The 25,545-nt window shown below is 36.7% G+C and overlaps 1 protein-coding gene across 5 annotated transcripts in view; it reads right to left on the bottom strand.

Annotated features, from left to right (window-relative positions):
• Positions 1 to 560: 560 nt before the first annotated feature.
• Positions 561 to 25,545, bottom strand: part of smtnb (smoothelin b) — a 98,534-nt gene continuing 73,549 nt past the window's right edge. The window contains exons 11-21 of one of the 5 annotated variants that reach the window (XM_067437614.1): positions 20,847 to 21,020; positions 19,375 to 19,450; positions 19,190 to 19,222; positions 16,992 to 17,165; positions 15,805 to 15,867; positions 15,654 to 15,717; positions 14,859 to 15,032; positions 14,650 to 14,770; positions 11,225 to 11,376; positions 5,732 to 5,900; positions 1,755 to 1,894 (exon numbers count right to left, since the gene is read on the bottom strand). In XM_067437614.1, the coding sequence (XP_067293715.1) occupies positions 5,753 to 5,900; positions 11,225 to 11,376; positions 14,650 to 14,770; positions 14,859 to 15,032; positions 15,654 to 15,717; positions 15,805 to 15,867; positions 16,992 to 17,165; positions 19,190 to 19,222; positions 19,375 to 19,450; positions 20,847 to 21,020 (1,179 nt within the window). In that variant the 3' untranslated portion in view covers positions 1,755 to 1,894; positions 5,732 to 5,752. Of the gene's footprint in view, positions 1,895 to 5,731; positions 5,901 to 11,224; positions 11,377 to 14,649; positions 14,771 to 14,858; positions 15,033 to 15,653; positions 15,718 to 15,804; positions 15,868 to 16,991; positions 17,166 to 19,189; positions 19,223 to 19,374; positions 19,451 to 20,846; positions 21,021 to 25,545 lie in introns of all 5 variants that reach the window. The other 4 variants (XM_067437613.1, XM_067437617.1, XM_067437616.1 and 1 more) reach the window with 4 other exon arrangements.

Genomic DNA, 25,545 nt, shown 5'->3' with positions numbered 1-25,545 from the left:
ATCTCATTGTTCATTTTAATTATTAAAATAAATATAAAACGAAGGAGAAGCCTAAAAAAGGGGGCGTAAAAAAGTCGGGACCGTCAGTCTCGGGCATAAATACAATAAAGTGTGTTGCCAAAAACGGTTGTCATTTCTATTTTGAGGCGGCAGCGGTGTTGTCGGCAACTGCTGAATGTAACTAATAAAGTAACTTGTAATCTAACTTAGTTACTTTTAAAATCAAGTAATCTGTAAAGTAACTAAGTTACTTTTTAAAGGAGTAATCAGTAATCAGTAATCAGATTACTTTTTCAAAGTAACTGTGGCAACACTGATTACCATTTTCTAAACTATAGTGAATAAACTGCGAAAATACATTTAGGTTTGACGGTGTGTGTGTGTGTGTGTGTGTGTGTGTGTGTGTGTGTGTGTGTGTGTGTGTGTGTGTGTGTGTGTGTGTGTGTGTGTGTGTGTGTGTGTGTGTGTGTATATATATATATATATATATATATATATATATATATATATATATATATATATATATGAATGTTTTAGATTTCCTATTTCAACAAGTGCAATAAAGGACAAACATTTTTTTGTATCAATTATGGTTTTAATGATTACTATAAGAAACCATAGTGTGAGGAAATACTGAGTGAACAGTAGTTTTTGAATGTGTACAAACAATTATGTTCACCTTTGATTGTGAATTAATGCTAATTTGACTACTCGTGCATCCGTCAAGAACTAAAGTAAAGTCGCTCTTCTGGCGTGGCTGCAGTAGTTCGGCTAGCGTCTTCATTAGTCCATGTTTCTATCATTACATTATGTGCATTAAAACAATTAACTAATCCATCTTTAGAACCAAATATATAAACATCAATTGACCTTTTCAGATGAATTAACAACTAATACATTATATTATTCTCAAATGGACTCTAGGGTTCCTCATACAGCATTTAAATTACACTTCTTTGTGTTGTAAAGATGTAGAAAAACAGACTCTCAATCAGCGAGACAGCTTTGTGTTTTAGGGATATCATTGCTTTCAAAGGAAGTTCATGAATAAATCCATAAATACGCACCATCCACACGTGCATCTATACATGCATGTAGCTTTGTTTGTGTGTTATATCACTTCAAAATGTGTTTGCTTTGGACTACGAGGAGCCAAGCGAGTTCAGTGTAAAACCAAACGTTCAAACAGAAATATGAATAATTAGCTGAGTGACAAACACATTTCAGAACGGTTCATGAGCTGCATCTCGCACTAAAGCAGTGAGATTAATGTTCTTGCAACGTTTTTAAATAAACACAATATCATATACAGATGAAAATATAACTAATAGAACTAAAACTTCAAGTAAACTTGTGAAAAAGCATGCAGGTCTGAGCTGCATTAACAGCAACAGTACCGTGGGACAGGTTTAAAAGCATTTAAAACCATAGACATGGGCAATCAACATAAAATAATGCTTCGTTTTTAGCATGAAATCAAGTAGTAGGCATCAGCACTTGGCTGGGAGCGTACGTAATTTAACTGGCAATTTTCTTCTTCTTTTTTTTTACCATCAACAACTTACCTTTTAAAGTTTAAAAGCACTGTAAAAACGTTTCAGTTCATTAAAAATACCCAACATGTTGTTACGGGGGGGGGGAATTGTTCGCATCTGTCTGCAAAGTAAACACAATTTTAACCGTTGAAATGTAACAGGACAAGAATGGTTTTCATGAAAGCTTGAGTGTGTATCAGAAGTCGGAGCTCTTCTGAGCGCGGGCCAGCATCATCTCGTACTTGCGGAGATGGTGAACCAGCGACTGCACGTAAGTGAAGACACACTTGGAGTCTGGTTTCCTACCCATTATCATCATGTCCTCGACCTCCAGCAGGGGCATGCAGTTAGCACAGGCCCTAATGTAACGAGACAAAGACAGAAGAATGATTTCTAATGTGCTGTGCATGCTGTCTACACCACTCCTGACCGACAGAGACAGAGATTACTGACGACTGACAGCAGGACAGGTAACCTATATTAACAGCAATTACCTCAGAAAATCATTTAGATTTTCCTTGTGAAAAAGTTAAAGTTGTGTCTACAGAAATAAGCCTATAATGCAACGACGATGCTGGAATAACACGGTTTTGAAAATCACATTTTGTGTTAACATGAGACTAGCAATTGGTTTAGTATAACCGGGTCTAAAAAAAAATACAGCTATTTTATATATTAGAAACCTTGCATGATTTTAATGATGTGTGGGGGAAAAAATTAAATGTATCTTAACTTTACCTAAAGCCTATATAATGCACTATAATGGTATTTATAATGCACATTTAATGCATTATATCTTTTCATAAATAATTGTAGCCAAAAGTTAAAATACATTATAATATTTGCATCCGAAATTGGTTGTGTCATGTGTTTTCATGCATTATGCTTTCTATTATAACTTTGGTTACAATTATTAATTAAACCATATGCATGTGCGTATGCAACCATATGCAAACCGATGCATTATAAGGTGAATTAATAGGCATAATTAATGCATTAAAAATACCTTTACAGTGCATTATATATTAAAGGCTTTGGGTAACTTACCAAATACATTTTTCACTTAAAAATAGAAACCAAAAAATATGCATATAGTTTTGTGAAAATTTAAAATAAAAAGTTCTTAATAATATGCTTATTTTCCCCTTGCATATTGCGAAGGGGTCTACATGAAACTATAGAGCTATTTTATTAGGAACTTTGGATAAATGTAATGAGGTATGTAAAAAATTTAGAGCTGTAAATTTTTTTAAAAATAAATATTAGTGCTGTGAAATTGTGATTAATCACATCCAAAATAAAAGTTTGTATTTACATAATAAATGTGTGTGTACTGTGTATAATTATGTGTATATAAACACACACATGCATGTATATATTTAAAAAATATTTCTTAAATATATACATGCATGTGTGTGTTTATATATACATAATTATACACAGTACACACACATGTAAACACTACAAGTTATTTTGGATGCGATTAATTGCAATGAATTGATTTGACATTTTAACACTCAAATTTAAAACAAATATGCATATAGTTTCGTGAAAAAAAGTTCAATCAAAGCATAGTATGAATGGCTCTACATCTATTTTTATGTTAGGAATTTTAGATTATTTTTTGTATAAATGCACATTTCAGTATTAAAACTTTTTTTTTTTAAATGCACCGCTCCATAGACTTCTATTATAAGTGCATTACTGTAATCCGACTGTTTTGCTTATCTAAGTAAAATGAGAACGATTGTCTGTGGTAACCGACGGCATGTTGAACTGAATTCTGAATAATTGACCCTTTTCTAATTTTTAAATTCAAGGTTCTTGCAAAGGCAAAAGAGAACTCTTGTGATAGCAAACATTTAACATGTGCCAAGAACAAGCGAACAATAGAGTTTACTTCTGTTTTGTGTCCGATGTGCTCTTTAAAGCGTGAGCTAAAGCGTCAGGCTTTGATCCTCTCGTCTTGTCGTCTCGTTTTACACGTCTCTGAGTAGGACCATGTTTGGGCATCAGCGTCTTCAGTGCAGTTTGTCGTTTCATATGCTTTCCCTCCGTCAAACTAAGCTGGCAGACGCACAATATTTTGTTATGCTAATCGTCAGATACTGACAAACAGCACGCTGAAGAAGCCCTTGTCATGGAGCGTGTGTGAGGCCGAAAGGCTTTACCTTTTAAGCCGAATGTCTAGGTGTGGTATAATTGAGTCCGATGCTTACATGTTAACTTACAGCTCACTAGGAAGCATTTTGGCACAATTGATGTAATATCAAACAAAAACCATCAACCCAAGTGGAATCTGCCAACAAATGATGCTAGACCTTTCTCAGAATTAATTTTAATCTCCATGTTTTCCCCCATAATGCACATGAAATAAATTAGCTTTTATTAAGCTGTTGAACAGTCTTCCTCTCATGTGAGTATATGATTTAACACATTTTTCAAACAATTCAATTCATTTTTATTTGATAGGCTGCACATTATAACAAAATGTGATCAATATTGAGATATGGCTTCATGTGACAATTAATTAGATAAATATATGTGCTGATTGAGATATTAGTTTTTATTAATATTTTGAATTAGTTAATATTTTTCATTAAGTAAAAAAAATATATGCCTAAGTTGATTTTTTTTTTTTAGTAAAATAAGTACTAAAATTAGTTAAACTAAACCACAATGAGAAATGTTGCGTATATAAGTGTGCGATCTATATCGTCTGCGATATCGTAATTGTTTTAACGAGGTGAGCTGACATTATCAAGTATTTTCCACACACACACACACACACACACACACACACACACACACACACACACACACACACACACACACACACACACACACACACACACACACACAGTGATTAGACTAGTGCGCAGGCATTTAGAGCGCACACTTACACTGTGTGATTTAGTCTATTAAAATGCTAAAATGAGCCCAAAATTCTGATAAAGGTGAATAAAAAATATAATTTTATACAAGTTCAATAAACAAGAAGTTAATATTGAGTGACTTACATTTTAGACACCATATTGCCTGTTTTTGCTCCATTTCACCAACAAAAATGGTTTGAAGCAAAGCCACGGGACTGGTGTGCGTCACTAAGCAGCACACGACGTGTTTAATCTGCTTTTTGAATAAATCGATTGTATGAATGATTCAAATGACTCACTCATTAAGGCAATCAAATGCTTCGTTCCTGAATGAATCGGTTGTATGAATGTTTCAAATGACTCGGTCATTCACGCAATCAAATGCTTCGTTCCTGAATAAATCAGCCGTTTGAATGAATCGGTTGTATGAATAATTCAAATGACTCAGTCATTCACGCAATCAAATGCTTCGTTCCTGAATAAATCAGCCGTTTGAATGAATCGGTTGTATGAATGATTCAAATGACTCAGTCATTCACGCAATCAAATGCTTCGTTCCTGAATAAATCAGCCGTTTGAATGAATCGGTTGTATGAATGATTCAAATGACTCAGTCATTAACGCAATCAAATGCTTCGTTTAAAGTATCTTTTAAAGTTAAATAATCTCAAAATATCAACATTCAACATTTCCTGTTTAAAACATCATGTATGTGTTGGTAATTAATTTATGTCCCTCTGCATTAAACAGTCTAAATGCATCTAAATGCCACTTCAGACGCAGGTTCTGTGTTTCCTCTCCATAACAAAGATGAATTATGTTGATACAGATTTAATTTGATTGGTAACAGCCCTTTTGCATGTATTATTAGAGTTTAATTCATTGATTAAATGTAATAATTTGACAAAAGATGATGCATGCATATAACTGAGTTGGAAAAAAATGGCTTTATAAAAAAGGTAAAAATCCCCATAATATATTTTCTAGTTATAGTTATCGATAAAATCCCAGAAAATATCAAAATATAATTTGTCTATTTTGCACACCCCTGGTTTCGTATAATAAGTATTTGATTATTTCAAGTAATGAAAATGCTTTTACTTCGTTATAAACTATAATAAACCTGCTCTCAGATCAGAATAAAGTTGAATATTTCAGACAATTTGATTATTTTGAATACTTTTCACTTGCATGCACCGTTTCATCCGTTTCCACTAAAGATAAAAGAATGTGTTTTTTTTCCCCTGATCATGTTCAGTTCAAACCCAGCCAGGATTGTCCGAGCTGCATTTGTCCTCAAAGGTCTGATCTGGCTCTCACCGTTTGCTCCGAGTTTTGACCCTAGGAGGAGTTTTTGGTTTTGACCAAGCCCTTCTGCACCAATCCCCTGTAGAACTCCTGGAGGTACGTGTACACGCACTTCCAGTCCGGCTCCCGCATCCGCACCATATCCTCCACATCCAAAAGCTGCGGACAGTCAGCCAGCTTCCTACTCTCACACCGGTCGAGGCCACGGAGGAAGAAGAGAGGATAGAGACAGGACAGGTCGAGTGGGAAATACGAGGGCCAGTGAGGGGGAGAAATGAGACACACAAGACAAAAATCAAAAAAGCCCACATTAAACTCTGTGATGACAGTGTTTTCATGCTTTACAATCACAACAAATACATGTGCAAAGACGAACAACATCAAATAGAGCAACAATGCATCCATGTGGTGATCTCATTATGCGAATGTGAACAAGAACATACAGTATGGGGACAATAACAGCAATGCAAAGAGTGACTACTAAACACGAAACCCTTCAGCTCTCCCGACAAACACGGTTTGTCTGACTGTATAACAGCCTGTTGAGTGTCTGTAGAAGCTCAGTGACGGCTCATGCTGGAGCAGTGGAGACTGCAATCTTTAAAGGCACACATCTGTTACTGCTCGTAAAAAACAACACCAGCCCAGAGATTAGATGGACTTAAAGGTGCAGTAAGCAATTTCTGAGCGAGACTGCTGATATTTGAAATCGACAATCAAACAAACACATCCTCCGTTGCTCCGGCCCCAAAATAACGAATACGCTATGCAACACAGGTGACGACTAACACACACACACACACACACACAGGTTTGTTTCTGTGAATTGTGGGGACATTCCATAGGCGTAATGGTTTTTATGCCTTACAAACTGTATTATCTATCCCGCTACACTACCTCTAAACCTCCCCATCCCAGGAAACTGCACAGTTTACTTTCTCAAAAAAAAAAAAAAAAAAAAACGCATTCTGTATGATTTATAAGCCTTTTGAAAAAATGAGACATGGGCTAATCTGGTCAACCTGTACTGTAATACTCGTCATACCTATGTCATTATACACTTTTGTGTCCTGATATCTCTCTTTCACACACACACACACACACACACACACACACACACACACACACACACACACACACACACACACACACACACACACACACACACACACACACACACACACACACACACACACACACACACACGCACACACACGCACACACACACACGCACACAATGTTTGTTTCAGCTGTTCCTCAGAAATCACTTACTGCACCATTAAGGTGTTTTCAGACCTGTAGATTCACAAGGCAACATAAAAAATAAAAATAAAAAAAGGAAATCCTGCACACTATCAATGCTTGCAGAAGATATCAAAACTTTGTATTAGCAACGTCACTAATAAAAAGTTTTGATATTTTTTGCAAGCATTATTAATGTGCACAATTTCCTTTTATTTTTGAGATTTTTGGATTTGTTTATCCTCTTTCACACACACCTATCCATTACAACAGGTGTGCGATGGTAATTGTGTAATACAAGACAACATTTCAAAATGCACCAAAATGTGCTTATGCAAGTCATATGTGGGCTGCACGATTCGGGGGTAAAAATCTAATTGAGAATCGCGACGTGACCCTTATTAAAATAAGATTCAATGGTTTTTTCTTCTGTATTCCTTTGTATGGATGCACAGTTTGGCCAAATTTGTGATTATATATAAATAATCACAAATTTGGCCAAACTGTGTGTGTATATATATATATATATATATATATATATATATATATATATATATATATATATATATATATATATCATAATATAATAAAAACATAATTAGCAAATTATGTTTAGCTGTGTAAATCAAAAGGCTACTACAAATGAGAATGAAGACAATTTACAATAAGGTCTCCTTAGTTAATGCATTAACTAACAATGAGCAATACATTTATTACAGTATTTATTAATCTTTAATCTTATTAATCTTTGTTAAAGTCAGGTAATAAACTTACAATTATTAATTGTTAGCTCATGCAAGCTCTTGTAAATTAAATAATAAATACATAACCATTGATGGGAATTATGTATTAGCAAATGTTGCAATTAGACATTAACTCTTTCCCCGCCAAACACGGAAATTACCGTTATTTGTGAGAAAACGCTTCCAGGCCAAAAACAGATTTTTCTGGCTTTCCGTGTTTTCACTGTTGGACGCTAGGGGGCGCTATTGCGCATCTTCTGAATGAGAGCCCTGAATCTCCTGATCAAAACACACGCGAGTAAGACACAGTAAAACAAGCGTCGCTCTGAATCGGACCTGGAAACAGTCTTTCACAAAAACGTGATTTTTGTTCAAATTCTCAGCTTGTTTTCAGATTTTGTGAAAAATGTTGCTTTTTTTAGGAAACTTACCTATATTAAAGTGTAAATAAAAAAGGAATGCATGACGCTAGAATAAAACGTTTTTTTGTTTGTTTTAAAGAAGAGGGTCAGCTCTTTATTTTGATATACTGCATGCTCAGATATTCATTAAACAAAATATTCTATGGGCTATTACATTTTTGCGAAAATTGTCAAAAACACCTGGCGGAGGCTGGCAACTTTTTTTTAAAAACCCTGGCGGGGAAAGAGTTACCTAAGAATAATAAATGCTTTATTTCATATTTTCATTGTTAGTTCATGTCAAGTAATGTAGTGAACAAATGGAACCTTATTTTACCAAGAAAACCAGACTTGTGTGATTGGTCTGAGAACGACTGAATCCACCTTCAGGTCAAACAGCTCTAATGACTCGCAAACTGAAGCAATTACAGATGGTGCCTTTAATGATGACGACAGCCATCAGTGCGGTGAGATAAACCAGTGCTCACAGTCAGGTGAAGGAGAAGGACATGAGAAAGTGTCTACTGGGATTACCTGGACACAGACCAGCCGCGTCAAAGGTAATGAAAGGGGAAGCAGGTTAACGACTATTCTCAGGTCACCAAACAATACTGACTTTGAGTAACGCTCTTCCGTTAGCAGACTAGCGTTCAGCTGGATGTTTCCCCTTTAGAGAGGAGCTTAAATGCATGAATGTTATGTTACTGGGAAATGGAAAAGGAAAGGAGCAGATGAGAATTGTAAATAATCATTTAAAAAAGCTAGTAATTAGGGTTTAGTTATTTAAGTGGACCTGACTCAAGGAAATGACAGCTATTAAAAGATGATTAATCTCAGAGGACTGGAGATGCAGATCGGATTAACTTGTTAATAGGTTCAGTTGTATTAAAACAAAACAAAAAGAGAATTCAAGACTTATTATGAGCCATAACTGATGCTATATATGTACAATACCATTCAAAAGTTGAAGTCAGTACTATTTTTTTAATACTTTTATTCAGCAAGGAAGCATTAAATTGATCAAAACTGACAGTAAAGACATTTAAAATGTCACAAAGAATGCTGTTTATTGAGCAAATCATCATATTAGACTGATTTCTGAAGGATCATGTGACACTGAAGACTGGAGTAATGATGCTGAAAATACAGCTTTGATCACAGGAATAAATCACATTTTACTATATATTGCAACAGAAAACAGTTATTTTCAAACTATAATATTATTTCACAATATTACTGCTTTTACTGTATTTTTGATCAAATAAATGCAGCCTTGGTGAGCAGAAGAGACTTATCAGTTTTTTCCTAAGTGTTATTTGGAGTTTGACAGTTATAGAAACATGGGGCAATTCACTAAGAATCAATTGCACACACTGTCCGCAGTTTCAAAATCAGATTCACAAAAGAAATGATGCAAATCAGGTATTGCCACAAACATGACTACAAAATGATTGCATGGCAATGAAGATTTTTTTCCCCATTCATTTCTCCCATAAGGAATTTAAAAAAAGTATTTGTTAAAGGTCCAGTTCTTCGCGTGTTTTCGAAGCTTTAATTATGTTTACAGTGTGCAATATAACATGAGTTCATGTTTCGCGTGTAAAAAAACACGTTTTCACACAATTTACTTATCTGTACAGCGCTGTTTCCTCAGTCCTAAAAACGGCCTGATGATTTCCTTGTTCTATGAAGTCCCTCCTTCAGAAACACGTAACGAGTTCTGATTGGGCCAGCGCTTCCCGTGTTGTGATTGGACAGCAGCTTAGCGCACTTTGCCCGGAAATGTCCCGCCTCTTACCCTAACGGGGAGATGCAAGCGCTGAATGCGCGCTCTTCTCCACGTGGGAGAGCAACGAGACCACGCCCCCTATTTTGCGTGTTCTTGTGGGCGGAGGGTTAGTCAACAAACGGTTCTAGTGACGTTAAAGCAGGAAGTGCAGCGGTGTAGTCCAAACCGGCCGTTCGCTGTAGGCTTTGAAAGGGAACTTCTGTTAAATAAAATATCTCGCTTGGCATTGAACTTTGAGCTTTATAATTTTACAGGTATTATTTATGCTCCAACAGCAACATTACACACTAACTAAAGTTTGAAAGATGGAATCGCGAAGAACGGGACCTTTAGAGCGTTACAAGCCATGAACCGATCCAACCACCTGAGGTGAATCACAACATAAAAAACACATAGACATAAGACTGTGCTTAACGGCTTTAGAAATGGAAAGAACTACAATCCCCTGAAGCATTGCAAACAGCATATTCAAATTAAAACTGATGGAAAAATATAAAACTACTCATTTAAAATGTCATTCCTTCATTGACAGGGCTTCATGGGAGTGGGCGGAACTAGAGAGATGTTTTGGCAGTTTGTTTGCTGTGACTCTGATTGGTGGAATTAGCTGTGCAGCATCATGGGTAATGTAGTTTTTCACCATATATTCAGCTATTAATCACAATTTTAAATCTGTTGAAAATTCGGGCTGAGGGCTTCAACAGAAGCAAATACCACTGAATAATAACCTCATGGCTTACAGTAGGGCTGTCTTTGAAGATTTATAAGTTACAGTTAAAAATCAATTTCCCTATAGGGAAAATGAATGGAGGTTTTACTTCTGGAGCCCGACTGTAGCACTCTATTCTCCAGGCGGTTGTGAGGGCACAGCAGACCTCCTCAATCTGGCAGATTTACTGTGACTGTACAGCATCACTGTGACATCCAGACACTTCAGCTCAAGATGCAGAAAGTGCATGTGACACGTCTGGATATTGGCCCACTTATAAATGTCATTAAAAAATGTACACAAGCACTCCTTGCATCATGTTTCTGAAATGCCATATTTGCATTGAAGGGAGTGAATGTTTTCTATAATAAGCAAATTGTCATTCAATGCAACAATTCATGTAAGAATGCATTTATGAACAGTGCTATACGAACACATTTAGCAAGAACACTCACCTGATAAAGTTGGGCTGTGAATAATGTCAGAATCTGCAAATTTTTAGTGAATTGGCCCCATTTTGCAAACATTCAGATCCCAAATTAAATTATATTCCTGCCTGGCATTTAATGGCTCTGGATTTGTGCATGTACTTGAACATGTGATATGAGCGCATGGACTCACTCTGCTGTGCTGAAGGCCACCTCGAAGTTCTGCCTGCGGTTGTTGGGACTAAGGCTGGAGTAGTCGAAGGACTCTGGAAAGAAGTTATGCACCAGAGCACAGAACGCCATCCCGTCACTCCAGCTGGAGGAGAAGTTCTGGATGTCCACATTCTTCATGACATGCAGGAGAGAGAAAAATCATGGAGACAGAGAGCAACGGCTGGCAGTAAGAACGTACTCTACTGTTTAAAAGTTTGAAAGATGTCTGCATTTATTTGATCAAAAATACAGAAAAAAACAGTAATATTGTGAAATATTGTCTATATGTATTGATACTGAAACATCAAAAGAGCTTCCGATACTCCTTTTCTGCAGTATTGATACACCGATAGCACCTGTGTGTTCTCACACCCTTCTCTCTGACGGTGAATTGACACACACCCGCCTTCTCTCACTCACTCGTCTCATTTGCTCCGGTTAAATAGTGCTTTTATTGCGCATAATTTGACTGATTCCCGCAGGTTTCGCATTTACACCAAAAGCACATGCATCGCTGATCTATATAAGTGGCGCTCTCATAAAGCTGCCTCTCAAACAGCTCACAACGTTTTTTTGTTACTTTTTTGTGGCTTGTGGCACTTGAATGATCAAATACACATAAATTAGGTCACAATGCCCATTTTGGTGAGTATTCAGGTGAACAGGTGCAATATGTAGTTTTTCGCCAGTAGAGGTCACTTTTTCAAAACAAAGGGGTAGCTTGATGATGCCTTTACTTTGCAGAGCTTTTATTCTGCCGCAGGTGAGCATTTCTCCTTCTTCCATTCGTGTGTGTGTGAGGTAACGCAGTGCTGTTTTATCATATTAGATACATGTGAGTGTGTTGAGAGTTGTTATAATGCTACTCTGTGCATTCGCTCCGCTGCAACTATGAAACACATGTTTACACTGCAGTAGCTAGATCGATATTAGGCATAGTAAAACACTGTACTCGCAGTAAAGAAAACCATATTTACACAGAAAGACTGTGCTGAGCTGTAGAACAATGATTAGTTTTCTGTCCAGGAATGATCCAAACAGTTTCTCACCTCTCTAATAAAACACATAATATATTAAAGCGTCTTTGGTGTTTCCGTGGTTTCTACAAAAAAAACCCGGAAATCGAGGATAACACGGTTATGATGTCACTGATAGGCGACGGGCACGATCCGAGTCCTGGTTAAAATGGCTTATTTCTCTGGATTAAAAAATTATTGAAAACATTTGTGATAATGTAAGTACACAAGTCAACAAAATATATAACACTGTTCTAGTGGTTTTTGGATATTTTAATCCGAAAATCTTACATATTGTGCCTTTAGAGCAAAAAATGAAGAAAATCACTCACTGCTCTTAACTGAATAACTTTTGTAAACGTAATTGTAAGCATTAATCTGTATTTAACCTGTTGTAAACCTGTTATTTTACATTTGATTAATTTCTGTAGTATTTCTACCTGAATAATAACCTACTGTTAAAAAAAACTTAAAGCTATGTTTATTTAATTTTTCTTTATTCTATTGTATTTATATGTGACTGTTCTTCCCTGTTCTGTGTGCAAGCGACTGCAACAAAATTATCCAAATTATCAAAAAATGTGACTTTATATATGGCAGTTTTTCCTGATCAAATATCAAAACATTTTAAGGTATCGTATCGAAGCTGGAAATTCCAGTATTGTCACAACACTACAGTGAAATATTACAATTTCAGATAGCTGTTTTCTCTTGAATATATTTTCAAATGTGATGGCAACGCTGATGCATTTTATTTCTGGAAAAATTCCTCCGATGACGCAAATATCGTCATTGGAGGAAATTTCGGCCAAAGGCTAAAGACTACAGCCAGCAGAGGGAGCTATTTCCGCATGTTTTCAACTCGCACATGGGGGATGAGAGATCACACTCACAGCTCAGCTCGGCTCAGGCATTCATGGAAATGATGCGGCCGGCGGAGAAAAGTGAGTGTTTTAACTTATCAAATTAATTCCTATGAAAGTTAAGCTTCCAAAGGCATGAACTGAAAGCGAACCAGACTGAACATGCGCTGTGAATGTATGCCGCGAGCACAGTCCCGTTTACCTCAGCTCTCACCACGAGCTCATTCATGACTCCTGCAGCGTTTGTGCTGTGACACTCCCTCAGCGGCTAAATCACATTATATTGAACAGACACGTTCAGTTTTTAATTGTAGTGTCTGTTCTCTAACTGAACTGATTTTATGAAAATGAACGCGGTCGCTGTGGGAAAGTGAAAGTGATCCAGTAATCTAGTAGCTGGCTTTGAGAGTGGCCTCGTAGAGCAGCGAACAATTCTGGGAATTGTTGTCTTTTATCCCCATGAGACAAAATTACAGTTTCTGTCTTTTTCAGTCTAGAAAGCACCAAATTAAAAAATAATTTCACATTTCTACAACATTAATGACCCAGTTTAAATACAGATTCATCTTCCCAGTGCTGAAGTCCCCCTTTAAATGTCTTTACTGTCACCTTTGATCAATTTAATGTGCCATTGATGAATAAATGTATTCATTTATTAAAAACGAAATGTTTTTTTACTGACCCCAAACCTTTAAACGGTAGTGTAAGTATACATATCAAAAAATAGTGTGAATGAGAAATTAATGTCTTCACACAAAGTAATTGAGGCTTTATGTCGCACACTAATAGCGCTTTTCCACTGCATGGTAATGCTTAGTACAGCTCAGCTCGGCTCGGCTTAGCTCGCTACGCTTTTCCACTGCGTGGTGCGACTCGGTTCGGCACGGCACGGCTCGCTTTGATTTTCAACTGCAGATAGCACCTCTACTTTTCGGCATGTGGATGTTTTTTAACTACAAGATGAATACATTTGTTTCAAAGGAGGCTAATCGCAACAAAACAAAATACTGCTAAAAACAAGAGAGAAGGCACTCATGCAACAAAGTGCAGATGACGACATCACTTGATTTGCTCGAAGGCAAAAAGAAAAGGGTAAACTAATCTTGTATTTGGTAATGTGTTTAGGGTCTCAACCGCTATATCACTGTCACAGAAGCATATAATTGGCAGTAACGGTAGTGACGATTCTCTCTGAACAATCAATGATCTGCAGTGTTTACACGTCACTTTTTTGTATCGGTACAGCACGCTTGGAACCTCAACCGAGGTGCTGCTATTTAAGTGAACCGTACTGTGCACTTAAACTGTACCATGCAGTGGAAAAGCACCAAAAAGGTAATATTTTGCAAGTCTAGAACTGTTTTTAGGGCAGTTTTGTGGTGCTTTGTCATCTTGTCCTCGCTCACTTTTTAATTGCAAGCACACGCTAAATAACTGTTCGATGAAGAAGGCCAAAATGCTTTGGAACAACTTGAGGGTGAGCAAATGATGACTGGGGTTTTATTCTTCAGATTTTCTCCTGTTACCTCATAGGAGCGGGTCTTGGATCTGCACCAGTCCAGCAGCATCTGTTTAATGGAGTTTGCGTTGGGGACACCGAAGCTTGTGGAGCGCTGCACCTTGTTTACTTGAGTCATTGGGGAGTTGCTGCGGGAAGGAAGACAAATGTTGCTGAATGCGTGTTACTTCTTGTTAGCTAAACGAGCCTAAAAGTGTCTGAAAACCATGCACTCACCCTCCAGAGCCTCCGGTGTTCTCAAGCTTCTCGATCATGGCTTTCCGTGCCTGTGCGGCAGATGTCTTGGGTAACGTCTGAGCCCTCGTCAGCTCCGATTTCTCTGTCTGTCTGCGCTCAAGAGCTGATGATCTACTTGAGCTACGAGACGTGTTGTCCTCACGGTCAAAAACACTGAGGGACAGAGAGAGAGGAAAAAGTATGACAAAAGATCCAAATTATTGTGTTTTTATAGTCATTTATAAAAGGATTTATGGTCAGTGTGCTGCTTATTATTTTAGAGGAAACCATGATATATCATTCAGGAGTTTTTGATGAGTATCAAGTTTAAAATACATTTGAAATGAAGACATTTTGGGTTACACTTCACTTTAAGGTGTCATTGTTACAGTGTAATTATACATTTAAGTACTGAGTAATAATAATGAACAACATACATTCTAAGGTTAGGATTAGGTTGAGGGTTAGTTGCATGTAATTATGAATCATTTACTATTATTACTAAGGTAAGTACATGTAACATATGTAACAAGGACACTAAAATAAAGTGTTTTGTAACATTATAAATGTCTTTACTGTCACTTATGATATATTTAGTGCACCTGTGATGAATAAAAGTGTCAACTTTTATTGACCTTAAACTTTTGAAAGGGTCGTATAGGTAGGATGCGATTTGATTTAATGAGACATTATGTTAACTGCTTTATCGAATGCCTGAATAGTCATTTGATAATTACTGTAATAATTAACTGCATAATTGTACACAATCATTCATGCTAACTTTAAAACACTCACCTTCCGACCTTCCTAGTGGACGTGGTGCTGGAGTAACTGTAGGATTTTGTTTGCACTGAGCCCTCTGAGATGAGAGAAAAGAGTGATTGATATGGGTGCTGAAAGAAATTAAGACTAAATAAAGAACACAAACAGAGCTCAATAAACTCACTGTCTGTCTTTTGAACGTAGCTTGATTCCATGATAGTGCTGCGGGACGTCCTGCCGGTGTCATCTGCACACACAACCAATGACAGTGGGGTGTAAAAGACAATTGGCATTCTTCAGAAATATTATTGATTTAACTGCACTGACATTATCGGATAAAATTAGTTTTGATTAATTTTACAATATTAGCAATGTCTGCAAATTTCTCTGTCTATTAATGTGAAGCTGATTAAAAAATAAATAAAAAATAAATAAAAAAAATTCAGGCAGCATAACAAAATTGGACCCCCAACCTGCAAATGTTGTTACTCCTTTTAAAGAGTTCAGTCAGTTATAAGAGAGACTGTTAGCACACAACTCTTAACCGTCCTAATGCATTCAAAAACTGCAAATTTGCATTTCGGGTCAGTTTTGACCTGATTGAATGTGAGCTTAAAAAAAAAAGAGTCATAACTTAATATTTTAACAAAAAACATATATTGTATCTAGTCAATAACTTTATTTAATGAGTTTCACACTTCTGGATGCTACGGTGTTATCATGTTAATAGTATATAATCACTCTCTTTTTATTTATTTATTTGAGATTTTTTTTTGTTTCAAATTTACTTGAACTACAGAAAAAAACACGATGCAATATAGCTATATATATATAAAAAATAAAAAAAAACTCAAACGGTCCAAATATACCGGTAGTTATTTCATGCCGATTTGGGTCACACATTAGATTAGGGTCTAATTCTCACTATTAACTACGACTTTTGCCTCCAACTCATAATTACTGCTTATTAATAGTTAGTGAGGTAGTTGTTAAGTTTATGTATTGGGTGATTAAGGGATGTAGAATATGATCATGCAGAATCAGGCATTAATATGTGCCTGAATAGAAGTGCTAATAAACAGTCAATATTCTAGTGATATGCATGATAATAAGCAACTACTGAGAATTTGACACTAAACTAAAGTGATTTGTTATTTCTAAATCATCTTTATCTGTTTACAGTGCTTGTGAGTGCATATTCATGTTTACACAGTTAAGCTCTAAAAATATGAGATATGAGAAAAGAGATTAAACATATTTAACAGAAGTATTTTTGAGACAAATATAACCATCTGACATTGTGTAAAACAAGTAGACTGCAGGGGACAAAATAAAATGAAGCAAGAGGTCACTACTTTACTGCTGTTTTACCTGAATGGGAAACACGATTGGTGGTAGTGCTGGTAGCGGATCCGTCTGTGGACCGCTCAGTCTTCTTCACCACCACTTCACTGGTGTCTGCACCCACCCGGCCTTTCTGAGATTTCTCCACCCGCTGCTGTCTGAGCTCCTGCAGACGCAGATCTCGCTCTTTCTCTCTCTGGTCTGAGGACACGGGCAAAAAAGAAAGAGAAATTAGGGTGATGAACACAGCAGCACTTGCAATGATCAATGTGTTCAGAAAACCTGTTTGAAAACATTTTAGCAAACTCTTGTGACAAACTACAGGGGTGTGTGATATTTATTGCCTACGTTTTTGTAGTTTTAACGATGCTCACGTTGATTGCAAACCGTGATACTGATGTGATAATAAAATGTGATGATTTTATACAACAATTCAATAAAAAAGTAGTTAATATTAACATATTAATAACTAATAACTCTTTCCCTGCCATTGATGGAAATTTCTAGCTCATACAATAGGGGGTGCTATTACACATCTTCTGAAAGAGAACTATATCTCCAGATCAAAACACAGGTGAAGAAGCAGCAGAAACATGCAATAGAGGGAATGCATTGACGTCACTTTCCTGCCGGAGCACACCCCCTCAGCCGGGACTGAGTGGCAGAAGAACTGCTGCGTGACTGGAGTTAAACCATGAGTAACGCAAACGGTTATCAGTTTAAACAAAAGGTGAGACTCGATACAGTGTTCCTTACAACTTACCAAATATCCAGAGATCCATTGATATTGACACGCGGCCAGGAATCGTGTTTTCCTGACGTTTATATGAGTCTGATTTCGATACATAATCACTATCAGTCATCAGTTTATAGAGTGAATCCCGCATGTATGCGGGATGGGTCTATGTATTGAAGCGTGTATGTCTGCTTGTCAAAAAATTCTGAATCTATTATAAGCCTATTCATTGTTTTTTTATATCACTTAAACAGTGCGCAAAGAGCGCTTCCTTTATAATCACTAAAAGCTGTCAATCATTCAATGAGAGCGATCTCACAAAGGTCCGTTATATTAATCAGTTAAGCTAACGACACAATGAATCCCTTATTTACATAATGTCCACACTTAGAGAGGATTAGCAGAACTCAGCACTGGACACACACTCGAGCCGTGAGTGGATTGTCACTTCAACACCTGTGATTGGCCAACTGCGTTGTAGAAATCAACAAACATGCCTGTGATTGGCTACATTACTCGCCGAAGGGAAAACACGTTGGAAATTCAATCTTTTGATGAGTGCAAATACAGATATGCACTGAATATTTTTTCTACTCTTTTTGCTAATAATATGCGATAATTACAAAGCAGCTTTTCAAAAATGCTGTCAGGGAAAGAGTTAAAAACAATACCAATATTGTTTTTTATGTGCTTTATTTTACTAAAGAAAATAGTTCAAAACAAAGCCAAAGTAGAACAGTTGTGTCTGTCTGAGATTTCAGAAGGATTTCATTTCTGAATGAATCTGAGACTTTGAACAAATCGGAAGAGAGAAAGTTTCAATGCCCCAGTTCAATCTGTTCCCAAATAAATCAAGCATCTGAATTAATTGGTTAAAAGAATGACTAAAATCACTCAAGACAGTAACTCGCAGCCATCTACCGGCGATTTGAACTTATTTCATACTTCAATATTCATATTTTTCATAATTTACGCAGTTGTAATTGGCGTATAAATGCATTCATGACACCTCTTAGCTGCATTAAACACTGTGTAGATCCATAATGCAGCTTCTGTGAAACCAAATATAAAAATCACCTCACATCATGTAACAATTAAAGCTTCGGGACTCAGCTGTCCATGACAGACCTAAACCAGTCAAGGTGCCAGCACAATCAATATTTAGCAAAATATTGTCTAAGTATCATTATATCAAAAGTATCATTATATCAAAAAAAAAAAAGGTCAATATCACACACCCCTACACCACTGATGAACATAACACCATGTGTGTACATTTCATCAAGCAAACACAAGCAAGCAGTACCTTTCATGCAGGGTCAAACGACAATACAATGACAAATCACACAAGGCACTTCAGTGAATACACTGTATCTGCTAATACAAACCAAATCTCTAGCCAATGAAGCTCTAACTGACCCTTCACTAAGGCCCTGGGCATTAGCAAGGGGCCAGTAGTGCAAAAGCACACACACTCCAGAAACCCTACCCATTTCCTCCTGTGTGCATCCCAGCTTAGCCTCTGAGAGCAAAGAGAGAGAAACAGGGCTGAACCATAGGGAAGTGAAGATGACAGACTGTCTACAACTGAAACACTTTATATGTTGTCACACACCCATAGAGAGAAAACAGAAAGAAAAGGAGAACAAGAGATGAGTGCTGTACAATAATCACCTCGCTTTTTCTTTCGCAGTTCTCTCATTGCAGTCCTGATCATTTTCCTTTCTTCAAAATCTTTGCAAACATCAAGCTGTAAAATCAAACGAAAAAAACAAATGAACAATAATACAATTATAATGAATACTTCCATTCTGATATGCATTTCTGAAAGATGTCTTTGTCAATAGGTGAATCAATGAATGTAAATTAAAGGGATAGTTCACCCAAAAAGAAAATGCTGTCATTATTTACTCAATCATTTACTCATGTTGTTCCAAACCTGTATGAGTTTCTTTGTTCTGCTGAACACAAAAGAAGATATTTTGAAGAATGTTTGTAACCAAGCAGATAGAGCAACCAGTGACTACCATAGTAGGGTAAAAATACATGGTAGTCAATGGTTGCTCTATCTGCTTTGTTACAAACATTCTTCAAAATATCTTCTTTTGTGTTCAGCAGAACAATGATCCTAATACAGGTTTGGAACAACTTGAGGGTGAGTAAATGATGACAGTTCTCTTTTTTGGGTGAACGATCCCCTTTAATGAATCACACACCAACAGGAACTTAATATTATTAAATATTTAGGTATTTCAAGTAAACGGGGCACATTTTTATAAAAGAGAGAACAGGAAAATGATGTGGAGAAGAGGAATGTTGAGTTAATTTAAACTTGCGATGCCCAGATGAGCATCATGTCTCAGTGTCACAAAACATCTTTGATCATTTTTATTTATTTGATGACATTTGTACATCAAGTCAAGTCATTTTAGATCTACTGTATTTACAGTATAGTGTTGTCTACATACAGTATATCAATGCTACAGACACTTGGGTACACGTCTGAGTGTTCATAGACAAGTACGATATTTAAATATTGGTTTGTTTTGTTCTATTGAGAGATTTAAAGGAATAGGTCACTCAAATAAAAACTTTGGGATTATTTATTTGGTTCTTGCTGCTTTCTGAGAGGATGTGAACTAAGGGGTATCGCAGTCGTGCATCACAAAGCTAGACCAAGGCAAACATTTTTTAGTTAAAAGGTATATATACTGTTATTAATTTTTTTAAACAACTGATCGTTTCATTAGAGTAGACAGTTATTCATTAGCTGGAGTCGTGTGGATTACTTCAAAGCTGCCTAAATAGGTTTTTTGTACCATTAAATATTGACTGCGTTCACTTTTATTAGATGGAGAAATAGCCTGGAATGTTTTCCTCAAAAACTTTAATTTCTCTTCAGCTGCAAAAAGAAAGTCATATATTTCTTAAATGATTTTTGGGTGAACTATTCCTTTAAATATTGGTCAGTTTTGTTCAAAGCAATTCTCTAAGTATATTAATGAAGATAAGATCGGATGTCGTAGGTGAAAGTCTGAAAGGTCTGATGTTTGGGCACATGGCAGGAGAAAGTATTTAAGGGATTTAGACAATTAAGATATTATATATAATTGGTATATTGTTGTTCAGTGGGATAAATGAAGTACCATTTTGTCCAGGATCTCCTCGTCCTCAATGTCCTGCAGCTTCTCTGAGGTCAGCTTCTCACTTTGCGCCTCACTTTTGACGGAGGTCATGGATGAGCCATTTGGAAGCACAGGGACTTCATGAGCCATGTCACTCACAGATTCACCCACGAGAGAAATGGGCTCCGTCTCCATCTGTGTGTGTGGAGGGACAGAAAGACAGCAACATGACACCTGTATACGTGATACATTATAAAAAGGTACACTGTCAGAAATTACCATCATTTAAAACAAAAAATGTAAAAATGGCAAGATTTCTTACTCTACAGTGAAAAACTGAAATAGTCTAATGGGAGATGTAATGTCATTTTACTGTAAAATGCTGTACATCAAGTCATCAGGGAAAAAAACATTTTGTGGAAAAGCTATTTGCGATGAACTTAGCAGCTGTGGTTTCCAGCAATTACAATGAATCTGTTTTATTACCCTTCAAAGTTCAGACATTTTTTTTACATTGAGAGACAAGCTACTCATTTAAACTAGTTAAACTAAAGTCAAGCTATTCTTTTAACAAAGTACTGTAGTTAGCAGAATGCATGAGGATTAGGATAACAACACTAAAAAGCATTTGAACACCATTAAAACAAAATTCACTGATATAATGACCCGATTTGGCCAGTGGTTCTAATTTTTACTTGCCCTGCCAAAATTTTCAGGGGCTCCACCACAAAAATAAAGCTAAATTAAAATAGGCCTAGTTATTGTTTTGATCCAGGTAACCTTAATAAATAAGTTTGACACCAAAAACTACTAGCCTAATTCATCTACATTTTAAATATTTTTAAAGACAGTCAATAATAAAATAAGAACAAATAATCAAATTATTAAGTAATAGCACAAACATATACAAGAGAAAAAACATATGCAAATTAAATAAACAGTTATTTGCTGGTTTTTCATGTATTTGTAATTTGTAATTTAATTGATGTAATTTTTTATCATTTCAAAATTTTATCTAATTCTATGTTCCAAATAAATGAATTAATAAATAATAAATAAATTATAAAACCATGCATAACATTCCAAAGGTGTCCCTGTTATTGTAAAAAAAGATGCATGATCGTCAAAAAATTTGTGTTAAAATGCATTTTACCAAAAATGATTATGCTGACAGACAGATGCCTATTAAGATCTGATACTTTGACAGTAAAAACACAGTGATGACATGTATAACCCTGACCAGATAATCCCAATCGACATCAGGACTTAAGAGCAGGGACAATAAAAATACCCCTCCAAAAATAAAACTGGCTAAGAGCGATGGAGAGATAGGCAAGAAAGAGTGAGTGGAACCGTTACAGCAGAAAGAGGAGATGGAAAAAGGGGCTGGTGGAAGGCAGGGAATGTTTCTGAATCTGATCCACGTCTACAGCTGTGTTTACACTAAAGCCGTGGAAGCTCGCTGACATTTAGACAGGAATGAGAGCTCAGTGATTTCTGTGAATGTCCCTGAGAGCCTTAGCCTGCCGCTCTCATCCGTGTCACACTCAGTTCTTCACTGATCTCTCGCCGTGGAAGTGCATGCCGGATCGGACGGTTAGTAAAGGAGAGGGTTTAGAGCATTAGCACTTTGAGAGAATGGAAAATTAGATATCCAAGGCACGGGATGCTTGAGACAAAGACAAAAAAACTGCATAAAAGGAAAAGGCTGATCTGCATAAAGTTAAGTCAAAACAGGTTAATGCATTAAGGGTGTTTAATGTATTTAACAGCATTAGACGTATTTAATTAATCTCATGAGTTAATGTGATAACTTTGGCACTCTCATATATATTGCCATTTTATGCAAAAGTGGCCATTTTGCCATTTTCCAGATGGACCCAGAGTCTGGCATCAACTCACAGTGATGCACATCATTCAACACCAAACACATACTAAGACCTGGACCAGACATACAGAAATAGACTCTTATACCACTGCAAATCTTGTGCCACAACGAGTGACCATCTTTTTACCTTTTACTAATCCCTGCTTACCAAAGCTTTACTTCACACCAGCCAACTCAGGCGGGTTTTAACCCACTTTTGATATCCAAGCAATAAACAAGCCTTACTGTTTTCAAATCTGGGGAACTAATTTTTTAACTTTAATACATGCATGCAAAATGATATTACCAACCGCTTCCCTCCAACTGAACTACCTATATACTATATCTAGAGTGTAAGTTGCCCTAATTCAAAAGATTCCTTGAAAATCTGATCTGACTGAATCAAATCTCTTCCTGGAAGCAAACTTAAACACTAAGACTTTCAATTAATCAGACAGCAATGGCCCACATGATTCATTATTTTTCAAATGTACTGTGCTAAGCCATAAAATCTATTTGAAGCATAACTTAATGCACACAAAATGAATTATGCACACTACTGTAGATGTGACTTTGATGGGTCGTTTCCAATTTCAGTCTATTTTTTGAAGAGAGAGCAATGGCTTCAATGAAAGAAAATCTTAAGTATCTTAAAGTTTTAACTTGAACCCCTAATTTAGATAGTTTCCTTGGCAGATTTTCCAGTCCACATTATTCACCATAAGTGCATATGACTAATAACACATAGTGGAAAAACGATGCGTTCAAACGGAAAAACATCCAAATGATGACAGCAGATTTTCCATCATTCATAGTAAGCATAAATATGCAAAACACTACCGTTACAATTTTCCAAAAGTTTAAAACATGCATCTTTCTGAGTCACAGATCACCGTTAGGTGTTTTTGGAGGTTGCCAGGTCATTGCTATTAGCTCCCAAATCAAAAGAGCACATCTCAAGTGCTCTCTAGATGTGGTTTGATTTGCAGTGCAACTCTATTTTTCGCTCACGTTATAGCAAAACGTGTGTAGTAATGATTCTTTGGAAAATACACACACTATTATACTACCATGCTATTGCTCCGTGAGACACTGGCGGTTGGAGACGATACAGGCGATGTGTGGCAAACCGCAGCAAAGGCAGGAGAGTTTAGCACTGGGTTTACTTCAACATCAGATGGATCACAATGTGCTGGATCGACATCTTGCTCTTTGGTCGGTTTCGGTTCAGGCAGTCCAAGGGCATCACAAAGCGCCAATACTTGCCTTGCAAGCTTCTCTTGCAGGATCCTTAAACTTGCATTTTCACATTGTAATGTGGCAATTGCCTCGACAACAGGCGTCGTTGCTTCCTCCAGACGTGCCTCGATATTTTTGCCGAAAACCTTTAAATCGCAATGAATCTCTTGCACGGCTCGTTGAAGATTGAGTTCCAGCTCATAAAAGCGCTCATCACTGGCTTTTCCATCTTCATCTTCAACCGCCTGTAACAAAAGGTCTCCAATCACGGTCTCTAGGCCCGACTCGGCACAATCTTGATCCAGAAGAAGAGGGAGACTGACTTCCTCGTCTAGATTTGGCGTGTGGTCCAAGCTGACACCAGGCATGGTACGGTTAGCAGCTTCTCTAGGTGCCAAATAATCTGAAAAACTCCAAATATAGTCTATAAGAACAATCTGAGCGTGCAGCTACACAGAATACCCCTAACTTAGACCCACAGTTGAGACAAAAATCACAGCCTTTTATACCTCACTCCAAACCCCCATCAGCTGTCCAACACGTCAGCCAATGGCGAGCCTTGGAATTCTGTCACCATGGCAGCTGGAGGCCCCAGGGCCCCCGCTAACTCAGGTGCCACAGTCATCTATTTATCAACAGTGGCCATTATTCCAGTAGGCAATCACTCATAAGCCCCATGCTCTCTTTTTTTAGAGCTCTTGTCCTTCACACCTTTCACTAGCTGAGAACAAAGTCTGCAGGGCAACGCTGAACAATGTGAACGCATGCACATAGCTGCAAGTCCAAGGCACAAACAGCTTATAAAAGTGTCTAAAAACCATAAATCTTAATATATATCGGCAGGGTAGGGTTGCACCAACCGTTTAGAAGTTCTCACTTAAAATTAAATGTACAGTCCACACTATAGGTTTACTAACTATTAGCCAGTTTGTAACTAACTCGTTTTTTTCGGTTGCACGGTTTCTCAAGGCAGAGTTTGTAAACTTTGCATAGTCACATAATAATGTTTTTATCCTCAGTGATCCAATAGCAGCCTTCAAATATGTGAGCATAAGTTGTGTTGAAATATTGTGAGTTTAAGTTTATCCCTTATTCTAACTTCTGCTACAGTAGAAATATGGGTAACACTATTTTAGGGTCCAATTCTCACTATTAACTAGTTGCTTATTATCATGCATATTACTAGGATATTATTGGCTGTTTATTAGCACTTATAAAGCACATTAATGCCTTATTCTGCTTGATCATATTCTACATCCTTTAATCCTACCCAATACCTAAACTTAACAACTACCGCACTAACTATTAATAAGCAGTAATTAGGAGTTGACTAAGGAAAAATCATAGTTAATAGTGAATGTTACCTAAATATGTTTCATTTAAAATGCAATACTGCATAATGATGAATAAAATAAGTATTTTAATATGCTAATAAGATTCAAATTGTATTGGAAATTAATAAGGACTGATATAGATATACAACATTTTTTTTGTATATTTTAAATTACATTTATGACGACCGATTTTATCAGATATGATGATATACACATGCAATTTATTCACATAATGTTCTCTATCATAAAATATAAAGGAGTGTAAATATCAACATCATTT

This window comes from Pseudorasbora parva, chromosome 3, assembly GCF_024679245.1.
Source record: "Pseudorasbora parva isolate DD20220531a chromosome 3, ASM2467924v1, whole genome shotgun sequence".
Classification (NCBI taxonomy): Eukaryota; Metazoa; Chordata; class Actinopteri; order Cypriniformes; family Gobionidae; genus Pseudorasbora; species Pseudorasbora parva.
The sequence above is the reverse complement of the archived record's forward strand: the minus strand, read 5'-3'. Positions and strand labels throughout refer to the sequence as shown.